General features: G+C 47.8%; 1 protein-coding gene across 1 annotated transcript in view; it reads right to left on the reverse strand.

Annotated features, from left to right (window-relative positions):
• CUL4A (cullin 4A) overlaps positions 1-24,466 on the reverse strand; it is a 2,221,838-nt gene that overhangs the window by 62,171 nt on the left and 2,135,201 nt on the right. Inside the window, exon 19 of the mRNA XM_069637151.1 lies at positions 11,910-12,062. Within this exon, the coding sequence (XP_069493252.1) occupies positions 11,910-12,062 (153 nt within the window). The remainder of the gene's footprint in view (positions 1-11,909; positions 12,063-24,466) is intronic.

The raw sequence follows: 24,466 nt of genomic DNA on the forward strand, positions 1-24,466 counted from the left end.
ACAAGGGAAGTTTTACTGAGGGGATGGATCGGAGGGGCGATAAGGAATACGTCGGAGGAACATCCCATCGAAAGAACGTTACCAGGTAAGAAGTACCTTGTTCTTCGAAGGGATTGTGTCCTCCGACGTATTCCTCATCTTGATAGACTCCCATAGCAGTGGTGTGTAACTGGAGGTGGGAGTAAAATTGCCATGTTTCCCTTCAAGAATGAACAGAGTGCAACACAGCTTTTCCAAATCTAGTATCTTGGCTAGAGGAGGAATCCAGGTTGTAAAATCTTGTGAAGGTATGTGCAGACAACCATGTGGCAGCCGCACATATGTCTCGAATCGGTACCCCTCTTTGGAGGGCCGAAGAGGCTGCGATACCCCTGGTTGAATGAGCCCTAAGATTTTGAGGAGGCTCTTTCCCTGCCAGTTTGTAACATTCCAGAATGGCCAAAATAATCCATCTGGAAATGGTCTGTTTTGTTATCGGTAATCCCAATTTGTGCCTGCTTGCCTAATCCTAGCAAGTATGCTGATGTAAAAGCTCAAAGCCCGCCTTAGGTCCAGCCTATGTAGCCTTTCTTCCTCTTTCCCCGGATGGGAGGGGGATAAAATGAAGGTAAAGTAATCTTCTGAGTGATGTGGAATTCAGAAACCACCTTTGGGAGGAAATTAGGCTTCACTTGTAGGACAACTTTGTCTTTCTGAAAAATTGTATGAGGGGGTTTACAAGATAGAGCTGGTAATTCGCTCACCCTCCTAGCAGATGTCAATGCCACTAATAAGACAGTTGTAAGGGTGAGAAACCTTAGCGAACAAGAGTGGAGTGGTTCAAAAGGAGTACCCATCAGGAAATTTAAGACTAAATTTAAGTCCCATAAGGGAACTTGGAATGGTCTTGGAGGATAGACATTGGTTAATCCCTTCAGAAATTGTATTACTAAGGGTAACTTGAAATACGATGCAGTGCGCTTGAAGATCGATAGTGCTGCGAGATAGCCCTTAATAGTGCCAACCTGAAGGCCCGAATTTGCCAAATAGAGTAGAAAAGGTACCACATGAAAAGGGCTCGATATTCTTTTCTCTACACCAGCTGCAAAATGTGTTCCAACGGCAGCGGTATAAAGTCTTTGTTGCTGGCCTTCTTGCCGAAAGCAACACCTCCATGACGTCATCTGGGAGGTCCCAATCCTTGTATCTCAACCTTTCAGATACCAAGCGTGAAGGTTGAGGGTTCTGATGTCTGGATGGAGAACCTGACCTCCCTTCTGCGAGAGAAGATTCTCCTTGAGTGGAAGACGAATTGGAGGGCAGATGGACATGTCCAGAAGGTCCGGGTACCACGTTCTCCTGGCCCAGTCCGGGGCAATTAGGATCATGGCTTTCCGGAACCTTCTCAACCTCCTAATCATTTGAGGAATGACAGGGACTGGAGGAAACGCGTACAGCAGTGGAAACTCCCAGTCCACTACGAACACGTCCCATAGAGCTCCTATCGGGGGAAATTCCCTTGAACAAAACTGATCGCACATCCTGTTGATGCTGGTGGCGAACAGATCCACTTGAGGGGTTCCCCAAAGGGTGAAGATCTGTTGAAGGACTTCCTGAGCTAGTTCCCACTCGTGGGAGACTGTACTCTGCCTGCTCAGAGCATCCGCCGTCAAGTTTTTCTCTCCGGCTAAGTGACCTGCCGATAGAGAGATTCCTTCTTGGATTGCCCAAAACCAGAGCTGCATCGCCTCTCTGCACAGAGGCAGTGATCCTACGCCTCCTCTTTTGTTGAGGTAGTGCATGGCCACTGTGTTGTCAGTCATTATCAGGACATTTTTCCACTGTACAGATGGCAGAAAAGCCTTCAGTGCTAGTCTGATTGCTCTCAGCAATAACAGGTTGATATGTAGTCTGGACTCCGATGGAGACCAACGACTGCTGATGGTCAAGTCGTTGGCATGGGCTCCCCACCCCGTGAGTGAGGCATCTGTGACTACTGTTATCTCCGGCCATGGCTGCCAAAACAGTTCTCCTTTCAAGATGTTCTCCTGGCAGGCCCACCACTGAAGGTCTCGAGCCACCTTGTCCGGAACCTGAAGGAGATCTGTCATTCTCCCTGAGAATTGCGACCACTGAGTTCTTAGTGCGCACTGAAGAGATCTCATTCTCAGGCGAGCCTCTGGCACAAGGAAGATGCAGGATGCCATGAGGCCTAGCAACCTCAAAAAGTCAAAGGCTGGGAGACGTTGGGCATTTTGAAACTTGGTGACCATCTGCAGAGTATCTTGAGCCCTCACCTCTGGTGGCGAGGCTTTTCCCAGGGAAGTGTCCAGGACTGCTCCAATGAACTGGAGTCTCTGTGATGGTATCATCTGTGACTTCTTTAAATTGAGGGAGAAGCCCAGTTTGTGAAGGAAGTGGTGACGTAATCTAGCTGAATCTGAGCTTGTTCCGGAGATACAGCTCTGATCAGCCAATCGTCCAGGTAGGGGTAGACGTGAATCCCTTCCCTCCTTAGACTTGCAGCCACTACTGACATTAACTTGGTGAAGACCATCGGGGCGGAGGTCAGCCCAAATGGCAGAACTCGAAATTGATAATGAGAGCCGCCAATTGCGAACCTCAGGTATTTCCTGTGTTTGAGATGGATTGGCACATGGAAATAAGCATCCTGAAGGTCCAGAGATACCAGCCAGTCCTGGAGCTGGAGGGCCTGAAGGATCTGAGAGAGAGTTACCATCTTGAACTTGTCCTTCCTGAGGAACTTGTTCAATTCTCGTAAGTCCAAGATAGGTCTCAGTCCTCCGTCCTTCTTCGGTATTAGGAAGTAGGGGGGAGTACCAGCCCTTGTTCCTATCCGCTACAGGTACCGGTTCAATGGCACCGTTCTCCAGCAGGTCTACAATTTCCTGCAAGAGGAGCGGATCTGGAACTTTCCGTAGAGCTGTTCCCCGGTGGATGACTCTGAGGAATGCGTAGAAAAGGCAGGCAGTAACCTTGGGCAACTGTCTCCAATGCCCAAGCATCTGACGTAATAGCCTGCCAGTCATTCCGTCAGATGTTGAGTTAGCCTGCCCCCTACTGGTGTCTTGCGAGGAGAGTCCTCAGAGTGATTTAGAGGCGGCTGATGTAGGTGCCGAGGATAAAGAGGCACCTACTGCTGCTGCAGCTTTTGTCTTTTTACCCCGTCCACCTCGGGTGAATCTTTTTTTACTTCTTTGAACCGACTGTCCTCTGCATTTTCCGAATGCGGAATAAAAGCAAAAGGACTTACCTCTCCAAGAGGTTCCTGAGGGGCGATATGGCGTTTGACGGATTGCAGCTCCCAGGGATTTTGCTGCTGTTTTGGATGTCTGTAACTTTTCTAGGCTGTCATCCGCCTTCTAACCAAACAAAGAAAAGCCGTCAAAGGGAATATTTAAAAGTCTGACTTGTACATCTGAAGCAAACCCATATTTTCGCAACCATGCAAATCTGCGGGTTGTAGTACTTGCCGCCATGGCCCTACTGATGATGTCAGCAGAATCAATGCCAGTTTGAAGGGATTCGCACTTTGCGTCTTTACCATCCTTAATGATGTTTAGAAACGCTTCCCTTTCTTCTCCCTGAGGGAGGCAGTGAGCCGCAGATGAAGCACACTCCCAAAGTGTATAGCTGAACCTTGCGAGCGTACAAGTAGCGTTAATAGATTTCAACGCCATACTACATGCAGAAAAAACCTTTAGCCATAGAGTCATATCTTTTGTCATCCCTGTCCTGTGGAACAGTAGGGTATGCCGATCTACTGCCTGATGCAGTTGCTGCTTGAACAACCAGACTCTCTGGAGTTGGATGTTTAGACAAAAATTCAGGGTCAGTAGTAGATACCCTATATTTGGCTGAACACTTTTTGTTAACCGCCGGGATAACCTCAGGAGTTTCCCAGTTAGCCAATATTTTTCTTTATAATGCAGCGTGAAATGGAACCACAGGATCCTCCTGTGGGCCTTTAACTAAAATGTCTGTAAGGTCATCCTGTTGGAATGCAGGTGAAGGTGTAGACCAACCCATGAAATCTATAATTCTTGCCATTAAAATTCTGTAAGGGGTCTCGGCATGTTCCCCTGGGCCTGGTTTGGCAAATTCTATTTCTGGGAAGTATCTAACCCACTTGCCTCATGTAAGGATTCTCGAAGATCCTTTAACCTATTTTCCTCAGAGGTAAATTCCTCTGGTTCAGGTGTTGCAGATCTCTGCAACCCAAAGGGTCTTTCTTGATCCGAATCCTCCCCTTCCGCATAAATTGAAGACAAAGTTCCGAAATGATCAGACCTTGAAAATGGCTTAAATCCCATTTCCAGAGCAGAAGGGGCTAAATTTGTCATAATTGGTTGAGAAAACATTGACGTCGTCGACGCAGACGTTAAAGGATTTGAAAACACAGAAAAGGGCGTCGAGAAGATTGGAAGAGGTCTCGAAGAACTCGAGAGGATCGGAATCCTACTCGAGGTTGTCGATGACATTCTCGAAATCGTGTTATATGCCCTGGGTATGACCACTGGCTGTGAGGTAGTGACGGGCGTGGGTTTGTTCTTTTTCGGCATCGACGTCGAAGATGGCGTCGATTCGATCGACCTATGCGTCGATGAACCCTTCGATAATGGCGTCGATGACGCAATCTATGCGACGAAGGGACTTTCGATGATGGCGTCGATGGCACAGTGCCTTTGCTTGAGGGTTTGTGACTCTCTCGAGTAGTTTCTTTCGCCGGGTGCAACGACTCGCAGCGTTTTGATTTTTTGGGTCTTTCACCCAGGGTATCACCCTCAGTTGTTTTCGAGGGGGTCGAGACCGCTTTCTCGAAGACGCTAAGCATCCTTTCACGGAATTCCTCCCACTCAGCCTGAGAGCTATGTTTTGTGGGGCAGGTGACTCTTTCCGGAGAAACGGAAGACGAGGAAGGGGATCTTCGACGTCTCTTACTTGAATGCTTGGATCTCGAAGAGTGGTGGGAACTGCTTCGAGACCTAGAACGAGAATGTTTCCTCTGTCGGCGAGGAGACGAATGTCTCGACTCTGCCGAGGAAACTTTCAAAGGAGTTTTAACTGTCTTTCCTCTCTCAAGCTTCCCCTTACGCTCCTTCAAGACTTTCTCCGTCAAGGACATGCAGTCCTCGCACTCCGAACATTGGTGCTCCGATCCCAGGCACCACAAACAGGTCCTGTGAGGATCTGACAACGACATTTTCTTTCCACAGTCGCGACATTTTTTGAAGCAGGACCGTGGAGTCGTCGGTTCGGATGAGGAAGCCATCGAGTAAGAGTTGGTATTCTCGAGGAATAAGGAACAAGTTACTTACCTGTAACTGTTGTTCTCCAGCATGGGTCTGGCATGGATTCACATGCTCATGAATATTCCCCGTCGTCAGGCTGGGAATCCTCGGTAAAGAAAAAACCAGTATCAGTTTCGTTTCTGATCTGTCTTTCGTAGTAATAACCAATCACTGGTCTCTGCGTCATACTGACCACAGCCAATGACTGCCCTCTACCTAAGCACCGCCTCTGGCAGCCATCTTCAGATTTGGAAGCACGTGAAGTGGCAGTATGACCAAGTGAAGAGCCGCAGAGGGGTAGGCGGGAGGGTTCGCATGTGAATCCATGCCAGACCCATGCTGGAGAACAACAGTTACAGGTAAGTAACTTGTTCCTTCTCCAGCATGGGGTCTGGCATGGATTCACATGCTCATGAATAAAGAATACATAGCAGTACACACATGCACAACCACGGGAGGTGGCAAAGGCTCAACATTAAGCATCACATCAACTCAACATTAAGCATCTTACCTCCTCACCAGGCTCACCTCAGGCGAACAGGTTGCGCAGCACTGCTTGGCCGACCCTGGACTCCTCCCTGGAATCCCGGTCGACGCAGTAGAATTTCGTGAAGGTGTGCGTCGACCTCCACGTAGCAGCCCTGCATATGTCCAGCAGGGGCACACCAGATAGGAACGCCGTGGTAGCTGCGATCGCTCTGGTGGAATGGGCTCTCGGACGGCCAGGCAGCGGTCGGTTTGCCAACCGGTGACAGCACATGATACAGCCGGAGAGCCATCTGGAGATGGAAGCCTTCGAGAGAGCCTTCCCCTGATTGACAGGTCCAAAGTTCACAAAGAGTTGTGACGTCTTCCGAAAACCCTTCGTGCGGTCCACGTAGAACTTCAGCGCTCTAGCTACATCCAGCGAGTGCAAAGTCCTCTCAGCCGGCGACGAAGGCGACGGGAAGAACACAGGTAACACCAAGGGTTCGTTGAGATGGAAGTCCGACGGTACCTTGGGCATGAAGGAGGGGTGCGTCCTGAGCACTACCCTCGTGTCGTGGAAAGTCAAGTACGGGGCCTTGCAGGAAAGGGCCTGGATCTCTCCCACTCGTCGTGCGGAGGTGATGGCCACAAGAAAAGCTGTTTTCCACGATAGAAACTTCAACGGGGCCGAGTGCAGAGGCTCGAACGGAGGTCCCATGAGCTTGGTCAGCACCACGTTGAGCTCCCACGCCGGGGCCGGAGCCTTCACCGGCGGGAACGATCTGAACAGTCCCTTCATGAACTCTTTCACCAGACGATGAGACCACAAGGACGTCCGGCCCGTGGTTCTGGTGTATCGGGAGATCGCAGCAAGATGAATCTTGATGGACGCGTGTGCCAGACCAGCTTTGGCCAGCGTCAGCAGGTACGGCAGTACTTGGGGAGCCGTAATCCGTAGAGGGTTAATCTTCTGTGCGTGGCACCAGACAGAGAACCTCTTCCATTTGTGTCCGTAGCATTTAAGAGTCGAGGACGCCCTGGCCTTTGCAAGAACCTCTCTGCAATCGGCCGGTATGTCGTATCCTCCAAACTCTAGTGCTGCAGGAGCCAGGCCTGCAAGTTCAGCGACTTCGGGTTGTGGTGGAGGATGGCGCCTCCTTCCCTGGAGAGTAGATCCGCGTCCGCCGGCAGCTTGATCGGCGGGGACGCTGACAAGTCCAGAAGGTCCGGGAACCATATCTGCCTCGGCCACGCAGGTGCGACGAGGATCATCCTGCACCGTGACCTCTTGAGCTGGTTGACGAGCCGGATTAGCAGAGGCAAGGGAGGGAACGCGTAGAGGAACAGGCCCTCCCAGGGGAACGAGAAAGCATCGCCCATGCTCCTCGTCTGGGGAAACCTGCTGGCGAACCTCCGGCACTTGGTGTTCGTCGCCGTCGCGAACAGGTCGATCTGGGGTGTGCCCCACCGTCGGAAGAGGCGATCCACCAGATCCTGCCGTAGTTCCCACTCGTGGCACGAGCGCAGCTCCCTGCTGAGTGAGTCGGCGATGGTGTTTTTTATCCCTGCCAGATGAAACGGCACCAGAAAAATCCCTTGGGCGACGGCCCAATGCCACAGGTCCTGCGCCTCCTTGGACAGCGCTGGGGACCTGGTTCCGCCCCGTTTCCTGATGTAAAACATGGTGGTGGTGTTGTCGGTGAAGATCCTCACCACCTTGCCCTTGAGGGACGGAAGGAAGGACCTGAGGGCCCAAAACACTGCACGGAGCTCCAGGACGTTGATATGTAGGGACTTCTCCGTCGGGAGCCAGAGTCCCCTTGCGTGCAGATTTTCGGTGTGCGCTCCCCACCCTTCCAGGGAGGCATCCGTGGTCACAGTCTCCTGGTGGGCTGGGGTCTGGAAGTCCATGCCCGCCGTCAGATGCGCGCGGGTGCCCCACCACCGTATCGCTCGTCGGAAACTCTCGTCGAGCTTGATCCTTTCCTCGAAGCTGCCCGTCGTCTGGATCCAGCGCGCATCCAGGAACTCTTGCAACGGGCGCATCCGGAGCCTGCACATGGGAATGAGGTAGATGCAGGAAGACATCATCCCGAGGAGGGACTTGATGGACCTCACTTTGGCCGCGTCGGCCACCAACATCCGTTGCACCTTGCCCAAGATGGTCCTGGTCCTCTCCTCCGACGGGGAGGCCAGAAGGGACACTGTGTCGAGCCTCGCTCCCAGAAACAGTGCGACTTGCGCGGGCACCAGGTGGGATTTGGCGTAGTTCACGGAGAATCCCAGGTCCGTGAGGAGTTGGACGGTCCTTGCCGTGTGGACCACGGCGAGCTCCCTCGTCTTGGCGCGGATGAGCCAGTCGTCCAGGTAGGGGTAGACGTGGATCCCCTCACGGCGCAGCTGCGCCGCCACCGGTGCAAGGCACTTGGTGAATACCCTGGGTGCCGACCGTAGTCCGAAGGGAAGGGCTTTGAACTTGTTCAGACGTCGCAGGTCCAGGATGGGGCGCCATCCTCCCGTCTTCTTCTTCACGAGGAAGTATCTCGAGTAGACTCCGGAGCCCCGAAGCCTCTTTGGGACGAGTTCGATGGCGCCCTTTCTGAGCATCGCCTTTACCTCCAGGAGAAGTTGAGGGACGTGAAGTTCTTTCCTGGCCACGGGGGGGACGCGCGGGCACCTTCTTTGAAACTCGAGCGCGTGGCCCCGGGCCAGGGCGTCCAGCACCCAACGGTCGGTGGAGATGGACTCCCACACGCTGACGAAGCCCGCCAGCCGGCCTCCCACCGGGGTGCTTCGGTGGGGGCCCGACCCCAAGGCCGGTTCAATCCTGCTTGGACGCGGCCTTGCCGCCTTGACCTCCTTGGCGACGACGGCGGGGTCCGCTAGACTTGCCTCGTCCTCTGTAGGCCTCTTGCGACGACGAGCGGGCCGCTTGACGGTAGGAAGCGAAACCGCCGCCGGAACCTTTGGAGGCGCCCTTGCCTCCGCCGCTCCGAAAGGGCGTCCGTCGTTGCAGGACTCCAAGGGCCCGGGCTGTCTCAGTATCCGCCTTGATGGCCTGAAGGGAATCGTCCACTGTCTTCCCAAACAGGTTGTTCCCGTCGAAGGGCATGTCCAGGACTCTGGTCTGGACGTCCTGCCGGAAGTCCGTAGCTTTGAGCCATCCACGACGTCGAAGGCAAACACCGTTGCCCAGCTGGCGGAATCCAGTGTCGGCGATGTCCGTCGCCACGGTGATGGCGTGGTCCGAGGCCACCTCACCTTCCTGCAGGATCTCAAGGGCCTCCGCCCTCTTGTCGTCCGGCAGAAAATCCAGCAGGGGAGCCATCTTGTACCAGAGCTCCCTGTCGTAGCGGGCCACGATAGCCAAGGCGTTGGCCGCTTTAATCGTCGTCGCTGCCGACGAGATGACTCTACGCCCCATAGTATCCAATTTCTTTCCCTCGCCGTCCGGCGGGGAAGTCGATGTGGAGGCCGCACCCCCCCCCCGCTTTCTTCCTGGCTGCCGCGGAGACGACGGAGTCCGGGGTAGGCTGCGCCCGGAGGCATAGGGGGGCCGTGTCCGGGACCCGGTACTTTTTCTCGTACCAGTCTCTTCTAGCTGGCGTCGTGGAAGGGTTCTTGAGGAGGGAAAGGCCCTCATCCCAAATGTCGTCCAACAGAGGCACTGCGAGGACCGTCTTCCTCTTGGCCTCGCGCCGCTGATAAAGGAAGCCTTCCTTTTTCTTCTCCTCAGGGCAGAGTTGGAAAAGCTCGGAAGCCCTGGAGATCATGGAGTGGAAAGATCCGATCTCGTCGGGCGGAGAGGCCCTGGTGGGAGGCGACGACGGAAAATCCTCGTCGTATGCCTCGTCGTCCGTACCCGTCGCTGCCGTGTCAGTCCCCGTATCATCCCCTCGGGTGGACGGGGAGGAGGGCTGGAAGGGGCGCGACGGTTGAAAAGGAGGTGGTGGATGGATCCTTCTTTTCTTGGTAGGGGGAACACCAGAAGGTCCCGGTTCTGGATCCCCCGACGGGAGAGGTTCCTCCGTCGGTAACGGTAGCCTCGTCCTTATCTCGGAGCATAAGGACTGTATGGCCAACAAAATGGCCGCCGAGTTGTCTTGCGGCGCTGGCAGAGGGGAATCCGACGGGCGAACAGGGGCCCCGTCGGTATCCTCGACGATGTCGTCGTCGTCACCTGCGTCGGGGTCCATTCCGACGGGCTGGCCTTCTTCCACGCCTAGGCCGTGGCTTAAGACCTCGATCAGTTCCTCTTCTGAGGTTGAGGCCGACTCTACGACGACGCCCTGCCCCCCCTTCTTCTTCCCCACGGAGGGTTTCACGGGGGTCCTATCGATGGGCACAAAGGAAGACTCCCTCCGAGGAGGCAGGGAGATTCTGGGCCCTGAGGTCGCCACCACTGGTGCAGCCACCACAGGCTGAGCCAGGGCCGCCGCGACCGTTTCGATAGAGGGCTTGGCCGGATGGATCAAGGCCTTCACCACCTTAGGTGCGCTCACCACGTGCGTCTTGTCCTCATGAAGGCAGTAAAGGCAGAAAGAGTGTTCGTCCTCCTTGAAGACGTTCTGCAGCTGGCATCCAGGGCAGACCCTGAACAGCTTTCCGGGCGTCGAGCTTCCCTTCTCCTGGGCCATCTCCGAGACAGGGCCTGAGAAGCTTCTGGAGTCCTCCGAAGTGTAGCTCGACGAAATCTTCACCCTTGAGGGGCACAGATGAATCCGACACGGGTCCCCGTTGATCGGATGTAGGATCGGTGGAGCTTGAGGCTCTTTTGACCGAAAGAATCGAAGTTTTTTGTAAAAAGCGCGAAAAAATAGCACTAACGCTCGAGAGCAATAGCACGAGGATCCCAACACATGAACGTGCGGTAAAAATCTGAAGATGGCTGCCAGAGGCGGTGCTTAGGTAGAGGGCAGTCATTGGCTGTGGTCAGTATGACGCAGAGACCAGTGATTGGTTATTACTACGAAAGACAGATCAGAAACGAAACTGATACTGGTTTTTTCTTTACCGAGGATTCCCAGCCTGACGACGGGGAATATTCATGAGCATGTGAATCCATGCCAGACCCCATGCTGGAGAATGAAGAATATATTTTCTGACTAACGAACTGAGCAACGCGATTCCGAGGTCCACGAAGCGCAGAAAAACAGAACTGACCAACGGACGCTGCGCGAGTCTATTTATACACATGATGACGTCAGCGCCGATACGGATGCTGTCGAGGGACATCGGCTCGAGGGACGTCGACGCGCAGCGACCGCTACTGACATTTTTTGTCCGAGGCCATCAAGCTGGAGATGATCTATCAAGATAAGGAATATACGTCGGAGTACACAATCCCTTCGAAATTCTCCATTTCATCTGAAGCAGAACTGGAATTAATTATGCAATATGTTACAAGTGAGAGTCACGATGGGCCTCAAAAGGACCACACACAAAGGGGTCTATTTTTAACATTACCCGGAGCACATTTCTTGCTCAATTAACGAAGTTTGAATAGAAGTCAAATTAAATTTGAAAACAATTTATGTGTATTTTGGAACGGTCACAGCTCTGTCCGCAACATTACCAGGTCCATCCTGAGGAGGATGTTGTGGGGTGAAAAAAACAGAATGGCAGACATGCAGCAGGGCCATTTACATTATTTGCCACACTTCCGTTGTCAAAGTACAACACCTGTGAGATATCAAGGGAAATAAGTGGATCTAACTAGCACTATGTTCAGAAAATCAGCTGGATAACTTGAATATTTCCAAACATAAAGAATCTGCAGGGAAAATGGTATTCATTGGAAACACCACTTAAAGGGCTGGTAATTGAAGAAAATGCAGCATACAGAAAAATTCAAAAGCGTGAACGAGAAGGTGAATAAGGAAATTATTCAAACACTAACATTGCCTGTGTAAAAACTATAGTTCGAGTTTGATTTCCAAATTACCAATCATGAAAAATATTTTTCATTTCAAACAGTGTAAAGAAAGCAATTTCTTATTCTATTCTATAAACTCAACCTATTGCAAAATATTCTAACTATAATGGTAATAAAATTCCATTCAATAGGTAAAATTGATAGAATTAAAAAAAAATTATAGAATGTCAAAGTATTTGGAAAATTGAGTGATGTAGACATTTTTAAATTGTTACCTTTACTGGAAATTTAAGTTGATTAAACAATTCAGAAACTAAAAGATTATGCAGCAGGGTCTTCCTCATCTTCATAATTCTCACAATGGCAGCATCAATTTGGTATTGTCTATCCTGAAATACTCTTTCTGTCGTGCTCACTTGCTCCTCCACCTAGGAAACGGGGAAAGAAAAGTGAGTCAAAATCTTTGCATCAATGACAATGTCAATATCCACCTTGAGTGAATGATATATATGATATATTGCATTTATAACGCGCATATACACAAGTGTTTAAAGGCGCGACAAGGGAGGTGATGGGAACAGAGGGAGGACAACAAACAACAATCTTACTAACCCTAGTGACATTGAGATCGCGCAAGGGGAGGGGAGAAGTGCCAGTGGAGGGGGGTGGGAAGATGGACAAGTGCAGGACAAGGAATCAACATAACAAGTAGTGCAGCCAACAGGTGTCTCATAAGTGCAGGAAAGGGGACTGTAGGGTTACAGATACAGACCATAAGTGCAAGACGTGGCTGGATGGGTAGGGAACTGGGCCCGAATTCAGAGGGTAGCTAGGCGACCAGTGCAGGTGTCAGACAAGAGATCAGCAGGGGAGAGGAAGAAAGAAGGCAGATGCAAAGAGGACAGTCTTGAGGTGCTTCTGGAACCGGAGATGGTTCTGCTCAAGTTTCAGAGAGGCTGGGAGGCTGTTTCAGAGGGAGGCAGCCGAAGAACGAGATCTGCCCCCAAATCGTTGCTTGGAGAAGCGACTGACCCTTAATGAGTTGGAAGTGGAGGAGCGAAGAGCTCGAGTAGGAAGATATTTCCGTAGAGAGAGTTGGAGGTATTGCGGTCCCAGGCCCCAGAAAGCCTTGTGGACAATACAAAGGGTCTTGAACTTGATCCTTGCTGCCACTGGGAGCCAATGGAGAGAATTCAAAACTGGGGAGATACGATCTCTCAACTTGAGGTCAAGGACAAGTCTTCCAGTCCTGTTCTGGATGTGTTGTAGAGGCAGGTAGATTTAGAAAGAGGCTGTTGCAGTAGTCCAGCCTAGAGAGAACCAAAGTTCTAGAGACAGTGAGCTTCTGGGGAAAAGTGAGGAAAGGAAGAATACCTCTGAGGAGGTGCAGCTGGTAGTTTGACTGACCCCCTCACATAACTTAAGTCATGAGGAGAGAAGGAGAGTGTTGAGTCGAAGATGAGCCTGAGGTTCCTAGCCTCACAGGTGGGAGCAGGAAGAGGGCTGAGAGTGGGTGGCCAGAGAGTGACAGGAAAGGAAGGCGCTGGTAAGCCAATGAGGAGGCTCTCTGTCTTACTGGCATTAAGGCAGAGATCATTGGCTGCACACACACACACACCACTCCTGGATTGCGGACAGAATCCAGGATGAGAGAGGGAGATGAGGTGGCTGAGGGGAGCCTGAAAGTAAGCTGAGTTTTAATCCGTATAGCACTGAAAGTTGGAGCAGAGCGCAGCTATGCGGCGGGTGAAGGGTGCCTGGTATTGGTTGAACAACCAAGAAGAAAGATTCGACCCCTGGGGGGAGGGGGAGGGAGAGGGAGAGAGAAGAGAGGAGAGGAGAGGAGAGGAGAGGAGAGGAGAGGGAGAGACAGCCAGGCCAGGGCCTGATCAGTGATACCCAGGTTATCACAGAGCCGGTTGAGCAGGATGGCATGGTTGGCAGTATAAAAAGCAGAAGAGATATCGAGTAGGATGAGGACAGAATGGTGGTTTGTATCAAGGTTTGAGAGCAGGTCTTCACAAATGTTCAGCAGAGCAGTTTCCATGCTTCTGGACGCTCTGAAGCCAGATTGATGATCGTGAAGACAATTAACGGATTCAGTGTGAAGGTTAAGCTGGGAGATGGCCAGCTTTTCCAAGAGTTTGCCCAGAAAGGGAGTAATGGAGATCGGGCGATAGTTAGCTGGACAAGAGGGGTCAGCAAAGGCTTTAAGAAAAGGGTGCACAAGAGAGTGCCTCAGAGGGGAAGGGAAGGTTCTAGTGGCGAAAGAGTGGTTGCAAAAGTCTGCCCAGGCTGGAGCAAGGGTGTCAATGTGGTCCTTGATGGTTTTGGATGAACAGGGAAGAACCTATTTTGACGAGACTTTCATAGATCGTACCGGTCTAGAAACCTAGTCTGGGGTGAACAAAGGAAAGGAAGAGAAAGGAGGAGAGAGGCGGCCGCAGGAAGGCCAGAGCTAGAGGAAAAAGCATAGGAAGAAGGATCGAAGGAAGAGAGAGTGGGCAGGATGTCCTAGGTTTTTGAGATAAAATGTGAAGCCAAAGCCGTGCAGAGGGCCTGGGAGGGGACAGAAGAGGTAGATCCTGCAGCAGGATTGGCCAGCTCCTTGCAGATTTTGAAGAGTTCGCCCGAGTTGCTAGATAACGCAGAGACGCAGGCTTGGATGTGAGCTCTCCTCTTAGTGTAGACAGAGAGCTAGTATGGCCTTTGGAGCAGGCCAGTTTGTCAGAGGGTGCACAAGATGTCCACCATTTCCTTTCAGCCATTGTACACTTGCGTTTAAGGGTGACAAGGTCTGAGTCGTACCAAGAGTTGCTCTTGGCTTTGGGCTTCAAGCAGATACTCATTACAGTGGCAAGTACACAAGAGTGTCAGAGATAGAAGCATGGAGTTTGGAAAGGGCTGTGTCAGGATGCGAGTCAGCCAGAGGTGCAGGAGGGGGAGAGAAAGTGGCAGCGAAAGCCTCAGCTGACACATGCTTCATGGGTCGGATGACCGAGAAGGTGGGTGGCAGTGCAGGGGTTGGCTCGGCCCGAGAGGTAGGGGGAGAGCAGAGGAGAAAGTGGTCACTCCAGGAGAGAGGAGTGGTGAGAGGGTTAGAGAGGGGGAGGTCTGAGTAGATCCGAACATCCAAGGTGTGCCCTGCAGAGTGAGTCGGGCCAGTAGGAAGAATAGAGAGAGAAAGCACGCTCTCAGATCTAGGTTATACCCACCACATTCATGAACCAACTCATATTAAAGTTAGAACTTTAGATTGGCATGCAGACCTTAACTGTAGTACTCTACCCTGACCACCATCACACCCTGCATCTGGTCAGATCGTCACATAATAACCTTCGCCATTAACGCTACTCCTCACTGTCCCACTGTGAACACTGCACCGGCGACCCTCACTCGTAATAAGAAAAACATCACAACAGATAGATTGCTCCCTCTCATTCTTCCCCTTCTGAACGATACACTACACTCTGCGGACCCTACAGTTTTAGTAGACTCTTATTAACCAGGCCATCCTGAAAGCATTAAACATCATTGCCCCAATAAAAATGCGCAAATCTAAACCACGCTCCCATCTCAACTCCTGGTACACACCTCACCTGAGAGAACTGCACAAAACTAAAAGAAATGCAGAAGCACGTTGGAAAAACTGCCAAACACTCAATAACAAAACTACGCTGACCATAGCTTCCTCTAACTACAAAGAAGCTATTATTCAAGCTAAAAAAAATAATTACAATGAGCGCATTACGCTAGCAGAATCAAACACAAAAGAATTGTTCAAGATTCTTAAAGAACTTGAATCCCCCATTGCCCCCATCGACAATTGCATCACTGATGCCGCTTGGTGTACGAACATCCAGAAGGCTCTACTAGATAAAATATCGATGCTCCAAACCAAAATTAACCTAAAAAGACAACACCTGCTGACCGACCCTGATCACAAGATATCCACCACCAACAATACCGGTCCCGAACCACCAATCATACCATTCAGCTTCTCACCCTTAGACACCTGGGAAGTGGTTCATATCATTAGGAAGCTAAAACCATCCAATTGTCAAGGTGACTCCTGCCCCGCTCCAGTCATTAAAGCGGCGGCGCATGACCTCGCACCTTTTATCACTAACCTTATCAACGCCTCCTTTAAAACAGGAATGGTGCCCGATAACTTAAAAGATGCTTGGGTCATCCCACTCCTCAAAAAGCCCTCACTTGACCCTAGTAACCCTTCTAATTACAGACCTTTTACAACGGTGCCCTAAAAATACTGGACCGCGCCGCCTACTAACAAATTCAAGCATATCTAGAAACTAATAACCTCCTGGGCCTTAGGCAATCTGGTTTCCACCCTAGACATGGCACGGAAACGGCCTTGATTGACCTTGTAACCCAAATACAAGATATAAAAGACAAGGGCAAACTAGCACTCCTACTACTGCTCGATCTATCGGCGGCCTTCGACCTTGTCAACCATCAAATACTGTGGCAACACCTAAAAACAGCTGTGCACTTTTCAGACTCTGCTACCTCTTGGATTAGGTCTTTCCTTGCCAATAGAACCATGAGAGTTCTCTCACCCTCAGCCTCTGCTGAACCCTCTCCAGTAATCTGCGGGGTACCTCAAGGATCACGTGTCTTCCCCACGCTCTATAATGTCTTTACTAAGCCTCTTTTTGATATTCTTGGGTGTCTTGTATACTAACTACGCCGATGACACCCAGATACTTATCCCTATCACAGGAGACCACAATGAAAACACTAAAGCCCTCAATGGAATCTACTCAGTGATCCAAGCCTGGATGGCGCATCATGGACTCTGTTTAAACGATGAGAAAACTGAGATACTAATAATTGGTTCCTGCTCCAGACTGAACAAACTGGACCCGTCATTCAAATCATTCACTATTGATGGCAATACTATCACTGCATCTAATAACACCAAAACTCTCGGTAGTTACCTAGACGACACCTTATCCTTCACCAGACAAACTAACGCCGTGGTTGCAGCATCTGCCTATACCTGCAAATTAATTACCGCCTGTAGGCCATTCCTTACAACACCCAACTGCATTACCCTTGCCAGAACGCTAGTTATGTCAAAAATCGATTATTGCAGCTCTCTCTTTCTAGGGACCAGCCTTAGAAACATGAACAAACTACAAGTGACACAGAATAACACTATTAGGGCTGCCCTCAACATCCCGAAGAAGTCACACATATCCAACACAAGACGCAACCTTAATTGGCTATCTGTCAAACACAGAATCGCCCTCAAAACACTTGCCTTAACACACATAGCAATAGCCAACCTCGCCCAAGTATACCTTTCCAACAGACTTCAGCCACATACCTCATCAAGGCCCCTAAGATCGGCCCAAGTCCATACTATGTCTATCCCTAGATTCAAGCTACAGAATTCAGGGGAATCCAGCTTTCCTGTCCAGACGGCAAAGCTTTGGAACATGCTTCCATCGTCCATTAGATCCGAACCCTCCTTCCCCATCTTCAAAAGAAAATCCACAGTCTGGCTGCATGAACTTGACTGCCAGTATTCTCATGGCTCTCACTAGCTTGGCCGCGGCTGCGGTCACGCCCTTCTTTTGGTACTTGTTTGCACTCAATACTGTGTCCTGGCTACTCTTTGTAACCTATTTAATTTGTAACTGAACTGTATAACATGTGTAACTGTACTGCCTTAAGAGCTTTAATAGCTGTAAAATATGCGCCCAGCTGCCTCAGGGCCGGGAGCGCTCTACAAATAAATAAAATAAATAAATAAATACAAATACAAAGCGAATCACAGAGGTTGCATAAGAGTCCAGAGGAGGGACAGGAAGCATTCAGGTGGATGTTGAAGTCTCTGAGGAGGAGCAGTTGAGTGGTCGAGGCCAGGAGGGAGGGAGATGGTTACCTGACTAGGTGGCCGGTAGATAGTCTTTATCAGTGGTGGTTTTTATCTTATTGAACAGTCTAACCAACTACATTTCTCGTGCCACTTCCTTGCCAGTTTAGAAAATTCCTGAAGACCTGACTATACAATCAAGCTTGATTAACTATTATTAGACTCTCCTTCTATCTTCTCCCCACTAAGTCATTTTGTCCACTTTATTTTTTCTTCGAGAGCCTTAACACTTAATGTATTCTGTGGTCTGCATTCTACAAGGCAGAATGTGAGCTCCTACATGGGAAGGTCCATTTCTTAGTGGCAATTTTCAGAATCAACTATGAAACAATATAGTGCTCCCAAAAATTATAACAAAGTACACTTACCTCTACCCTGAAAATTCCCTCCCAAGACGTCAAGGTAAAGTATAATTAATGATTGATTCCAATCTAGAATATATTGTGAGCAATGTTGAGTGATTACACTCTGCTCAGCTTAGCAGTGATCCAATAATATGGAAGTCCCTGTATATACCCCTATTTAATTCTTGAAAGGTAGCTTCTGCCACCTTTTTCATAGTTCTCCTCACATTTCCTTTTGTGCTGTGTACATGTTTCATATATAGATTTCTAATGGATTAGCACTTAGTGTTAGAATTCCATCTCTACTGTTAAGGATGTAAACCCATTGAGGCAAAACCATTGCAAATAGTGTGTTACATATGAATAAACAGATTATTAAAGCATTGTCTTATTGCTATCTTGCCTCTGACTGTACATTTTTTCAGTTTCTGATGTGTTGGAACATGGTGTTTAAAGTGTGTTTACGTGTTCTAATAAAATGATTAAACAATTAACACGGTGAGTGGTTGGGTGGCATACTGAAAGGTGAAGACTTGTTACCTGCAAAAGTTAATTAGAAAGCACATTGGCCAAATTAAAAGGGTGCAACATTTTCTTTTGCCGAACGCTGAATAAAAAACACTAAAATACAGCAAACCAATCTAGGGGTAAAGGTTCAGCAACTCATTCCCACTAGAGGATGAACAAAATCGATTCAGAGCTCCTAAGACATCTTATCAACCAATTCAAAGTCAAACCTGGCCCCAACGTCTGTTGTCCATGCCTGCATTAAACAATATTTATTTATTTTGTATTAGTTCCGAAGAACTTTTACAAATCCATAATTATCCTAATATTGAAACAAAACTTTTTAAAAAATCCACTTATTCAAGCGGACATAAGAATGATAAAACATTACCAGCACAAATAACATACATTGATTTTAGTTAAAATACCATTTATATCCTTTTAAACATCATCCCAATGAGTTAAAAGTTAGAATGCAATGCATTTTACCAGAATGTACCATTGAAGCACCATCCAGGAATTATTGAATTATCAATTTTTCAGGAACATAATTTTACATTCCTAGCATATATTTAAGATAGTTATATCTTAAGGTGCATCGTAATCAATAACCATAGATGAAACAATGCTAAAAGTACTGATTCTGAGTCTGTGCTCAAACAATAATCCCAGAATTGGCATGTCATAACGACTCACAAACTTTCCCAATGTAGACATACAAATAGCCCCCAATCTTCTACCCTCCGCAAATACATGCCGGGCAGTTTCCAGCTTGTCCATAGATCTACAGATGCAACAGTCTCTGATGTGTTGGAATTTTTGTATATGCACCTTGTACCATCAAGACCGGGAGTTGGTTAATGCAGAGCCGTAGCATAAAGTTCCGAACCATTGGGCTGGGGCAGCAAAGTAAATACAATTGCCGCTTGAGGTAAAAATGTATCACTTTTGCCACGCATTTGTAATTTTGCAATGTGTTCTGATGTTCGTAGTTCATATTCCAATCCCATTGTTTGGATTTAGTCTTAAAAATTCTCTTCAACACCAACCCCGATCAAAGTCTGGAAACCAATCGAGACAGGTGAAGTATTCTCTATTCAGTTTTTCAAAACCATTCAATGTGGGCTTCTTTACACACTCCCCCCTCATGATTACGTGCAAGCATTTCTAGCAATGGACATGTGGGTCTAGATTTTGATTTGATGCAGAACATCCCCCTGCATATTCGAGCTTGTGTGCTCAGAGATACAAGGCTCAGTTTGAGACGAAACTAAGCCATGGGGGTGGAGAGTGCCAGGTTCTCGATTTTCCTCAAAAAAATTACCCTGCAACACATTCAACCAACTCAAGTCGTGCATTCCCAGCGCTTTGAGGCTGTATAAAATACCTCAGGGAGAAGAACTGCTCAGAGTTCAAGGATGCCACCAATCTAGTATCCCGCGGTTTGTTTGCTGAATTTAGTTATCAATAACGTAAATTGGCAAGCTTTACATTTTCTCCCTGCTATGATGTTATATTCCCTATTGGTCGACCAGCTCCATGCCCCAATGCCAAATGCAGGTAACAATCCATGTATTCAATCCTCCTCAATTGTGTTTCCAGGGCAACTACTTTTATTCCATGCCCAGCAACTACCAACACCTTTGTTTTAGTCATATTAATAGCGAGGTCGTTGGATTTAGCATATTGCATAAGCACACTGAATTTCCCTCGAATCCCCTCACCGTTCAATCCATGAGAACTAGATCATCCGCATTTAACATGCAAGAAACCAACTTTCTGCCAAGCTTAACGAGACAACCCATCACATTTAATTTCCCTGGTAAGTCTGCCAGGTAAATGTTAAAAAGGGCAGCCAGTACACAACATTGCTTGACTCCCCAGTTTACTCCCACTACATCTGTCAGGACACCTGTATCATCAAGCCGGACCCGGACCCCCATATTTGAATGTAAGCCCACTAGGATTGAAAGTAACCAATCAGGACAACCCAGACGTTTTAGCTTCGACCACAAGATAGAATGATTATCAGTGTGAAAAGCTGCACTGAAATCAACATAAATAAAATACAACACTGGATTTCTTCTTATGGCAGACTCATATCCATCTAGCAAGAAACTTAATGTTGTTGGCAGAAGCAGATCCGGGTTGGAATCCTGTTTGAAGATGATCTAAGATATTTTTCTCGGTTACCCAGCTCTATAAAACCTGTAATACAAATGTGGCAAACAATTTGCTCGTCATGTCAAGCAGAGAGAGTAAACAATAGGTTTTTTTTTTGCACACAGCCAATACGCCCGACCTGTTTGTCCAGTTGTCAGTAAAAGTTGTGAGGCCATAGTAAAGACAAACGGGTCACCCTCTGAGACACTTATTTCTCTCTTTTTTTTAAACACTTCATTAAGTTTGCAATAAACAGTAACAACTTCACATAAAGTAAACAATGTCTCACATTAAACCATCACAACTAAATTTGCAGAACATTTTAAGCATCATACATCGTCCAGTCCAACAAAATAGCTATATCCTGTGAAACATAATAGTCAAACTAACAGGTATACACAAAACACAAGAGACAACACAAGTGGGAAGTAGGAAAGAGAAAAAAAAAAGAAAAACCCTCACCTCCACCATATCCCACCTTCTCCCATAGACCATAGATGTCACATCCATTAGAACAGCCTTACTGTCATATCAATCATAAAGAGCCACAAATGGTCCCCATAACTTCATGTATTCCTCTTCTTTATCTTTATTTTTCAATGAAACCTTATCATATGGTGATAAAACCTGCAACTCCGTTAACCACTCTTCAACACTAGGCTTTTGCCTCTTCTTCCAAATTCTGAGAATTAGCTTAATTGCTACCATCATGGCCCTGTCTATCCAGCAAGTATGTTTTCTAGCACGCACACATCTTTCTTTATACAATAGTAAAATTATTTTTGCTGCAGATCTTTGCAAGTTTATTCCAAAAATCAAGTCAATCTTTTCAATGACATCTTTCCAAAACAATTGCACTCTCGGGCATTCCCACAGCAAATGTAAAAGAGTGCCTCTACCAATATCACACCAGCATAAATCATTAGGTTTAAGGCTCAATTTAAACATCTTAACTGGTGTCCAATACAGCCTTCCAATAACTTTGTCGAATTAATCGCAAACCCATGTCTGCTCCCAAGTTCAAATTCACCTTCAGAATGTCTCTCCAATCCACATCAGAAATGACCCTATCACCATCATGCGACCAATGTTCCTTCAATCCAGTCCACGCTAATTGAACATTCTTACCAATAGGCATAAATTGTATATAAATTTGCACACAATATTCTTAACCTTCTAATAATTTGCTAATCTCTGTTTTTTTCCCCCCAACTGAACCACCAGCCATACCTATCCTCAAATTAATCATGGAAGCTAAAGCCAAGTATCTATTAATTTCTCTCTGACTTAAACCATATCTACACTGCAATTCCTCAAAACACAACAATGGCTAATCCCCCACACTAACGTGAGATGGGGGTTTAGATTCTATTAAAGACAAGGAGGCTCATATTATGCATAACAATATTTACTCTGAAACCACAGCAGAAAAGAAAAAACTTTTAAAGAACAGAACTAAATAGAGTTTAATGTCAATGTAAGGGAGCTCCCCAATCCATCATGGAGGACAGGTCATGCCCTGCAGGAGACCAATGAGCAGGGACCCATCTTTATATAAGTCTATTACTCTAAACCCAACTCCTCTTTCTGTAGCTGTCTTGAACCAGACGTCCACTGCACAGATCAGATGATAAACAATGAAGGCAAATCCAGCGAAGCTCTCGTAGCACGCACTCCACAACTTATAACTGTGAGCCACACTCCTGATCAGAATCTCAACCCGTAGCTGTAAGAACAACAAGCAAGAAGGGTGGGTGGATGGGAAGAACAACAAACCAAAGAATGTTCTCTCTTGAAACATCTGTGTACATGCGTGTCACAACTGTCATATCATATCGTGGGTGGGATAATAATTGCATCCTTGTCTTTAATAGAATCTAAACCCCCATCTCACGTTAGTGTGGGGGATTAGCCATTCTATGACAAGACAGGAGGCTCATATTATGCAAGTTTGAAGCCCTTGCGTCTAATTAGTACAACATGATCAATACAATGGAGACAAAATAATAAAATAATAGGAGAAGAAAATGTTTTAAATGCTTTCATTAGACCAATCAGCTGACCGCAAGAGAATTGCCCAAGACTAGGCTGCCCGAATAACTGTCTTATAAGGCATAGCCAAATCCACTGCAAGAAAAAACAACTGGAAGATGTGCCAATTCCAGCGTTCCTTGCAGACCACCAAAACCAACTGGTTAAAAAGAGGGGGGAAAACACTGAACACAGTTTTCCTATACTAATAGGTTAGGAAAAAAACCCATCGGAATAATAAACCCGTTGACCATCAAACATTTACACACTTAAATTCATACCATCTTTGGGAACCTAGATAGCAAACAAAAGAAGATAGGCACTTAGCTGTCCTGGAGATAAAGAAAAATACCCCTTAGGGGTGAAAGCTTTGTAGGTTCCATCCCATGCGTTAAAGGAAGATATCGCATTAGAAACAGGGCATGTCACAACTACACTGGGGAACAAGTGGGAGAGACAAATCTTCATAAAAGGTAAAATGGGAGTAAAAAAGGTTGTTTTTTTAATCTGTAATAGGAAGACCTATCCTGAGCGGAGAGAAAAGCAATGGACTTAACACACAATTGTCTTCAGACCTATGTGTATACTAAAGAAGCAGAATGGAAGAGAAAGAGAGGGGCCCCACCTGAAAAGCTAAACCTGCCAAACCGCCAAAACGGAGACCTTCAGACCTCCCAAGCTCTTGAAGAAGGACTCTGCTACCATGACAAAAGGCAGATATTTACAAAAACCTGACCCTTAAGAGACCAAACCTGGCAAGGAGAAAAAATGTATTTTACATCCAATCACTACCATTATCGTGATATCTGACCCCCCTTGTAGATGTGCCCGGTGCTTGACCCTTGTTCCCTCCTCCATGGTTGATAAATCAAACTAACCGAAGGAGGACCCCTAAATTTCAAAGTCTTAGCAAAGACCCTAAACTGCCAAGAACTGATCACTAAACAGCTAAAATGAAGTTGCTCACCAGAAGAGGACTAGCCTCTATCTTAGCCATTTTGAAGAACCTTGAAGCTCCCAGCATCCTAAACTGGCACCTTATTGCAAAAATAATCTCCTGTGAAAAAACCCAAAAGGTCTACCTGCCATGCCGGTGACTAGGAGAATCAAGTCATTAACTAAATATATATCCGAGCCCTCTGGGAATCGCACTGACAGACACCTTCTGATAGTTAATGTAGAGACGCTATAACTCATTGTGATAAGAGGGTCGTAATAACTTGGATGGGAGATTAGTAGCACTCCCAGACCCCTCTATCCCACCAAGGGATATTGAGCCTTCCCAAAGGAGGATAATCCTCCCCCACGTATCTAAGGAAACCTTGCAACCCAGAAGAAGGCTACCCTGAGGACCACGCTAAAGCCTCGCTTTACCCCTTTAAAATAAATACACTCTTGCACTTCTAACCAACCTCCTGACCGTGGAAGGGGCTCCGCTTAACTTATTTAACTACCAGGAATTAGCGCAAAGGAAAGTAAACTGACAGGAGGGAAATGCTCAGTGCGAGTCTGCACTGGTCACGAGTCAGAACTCCTGTAAAAGGAAACACGGAAACCATTGGGCGTTACTCCAAGAGGTGTAATATTATGATGCAATCTCCCCCAAGGATGGCGGGAAGGGGAATGAAGGGGGAAAGGACTTTGGGGTAATTATCATGCCCCGTAAATGAAAGGTTGTGAAAGAATACTGGGACCACTAGCCCCTCAAACCCTGAGGTCTGAGTCTCTGTATGCGTGTGAGGCTGACTGGCCCCTAAGGGAATCAGGGTAAGGAAAATATTAAGCACAATGCCCATAGCAAAACAGCACTTCTATAGCGTTACGAACCCTCAGGTATACGAGTGTTGCTCATCACTACTACCAACGGTGTGTGATGCGAATT

Source organism: Ambystoma mexicanum, chromosome 7p (genome assembly GCF_040938575.1).
Source record: "Ambystoma mexicanum isolate Mex_15411 chromosome 7p, UKY_AmexF1_1, whole genome shotgun sequence".
In the NCBI taxonomy this organism is placed as follows: Eukaryota; Metazoa; Chordata; class Amphibia; order Caudata; family Ambystomatidae; genus Ambystoma; species Ambystoma mexicanum.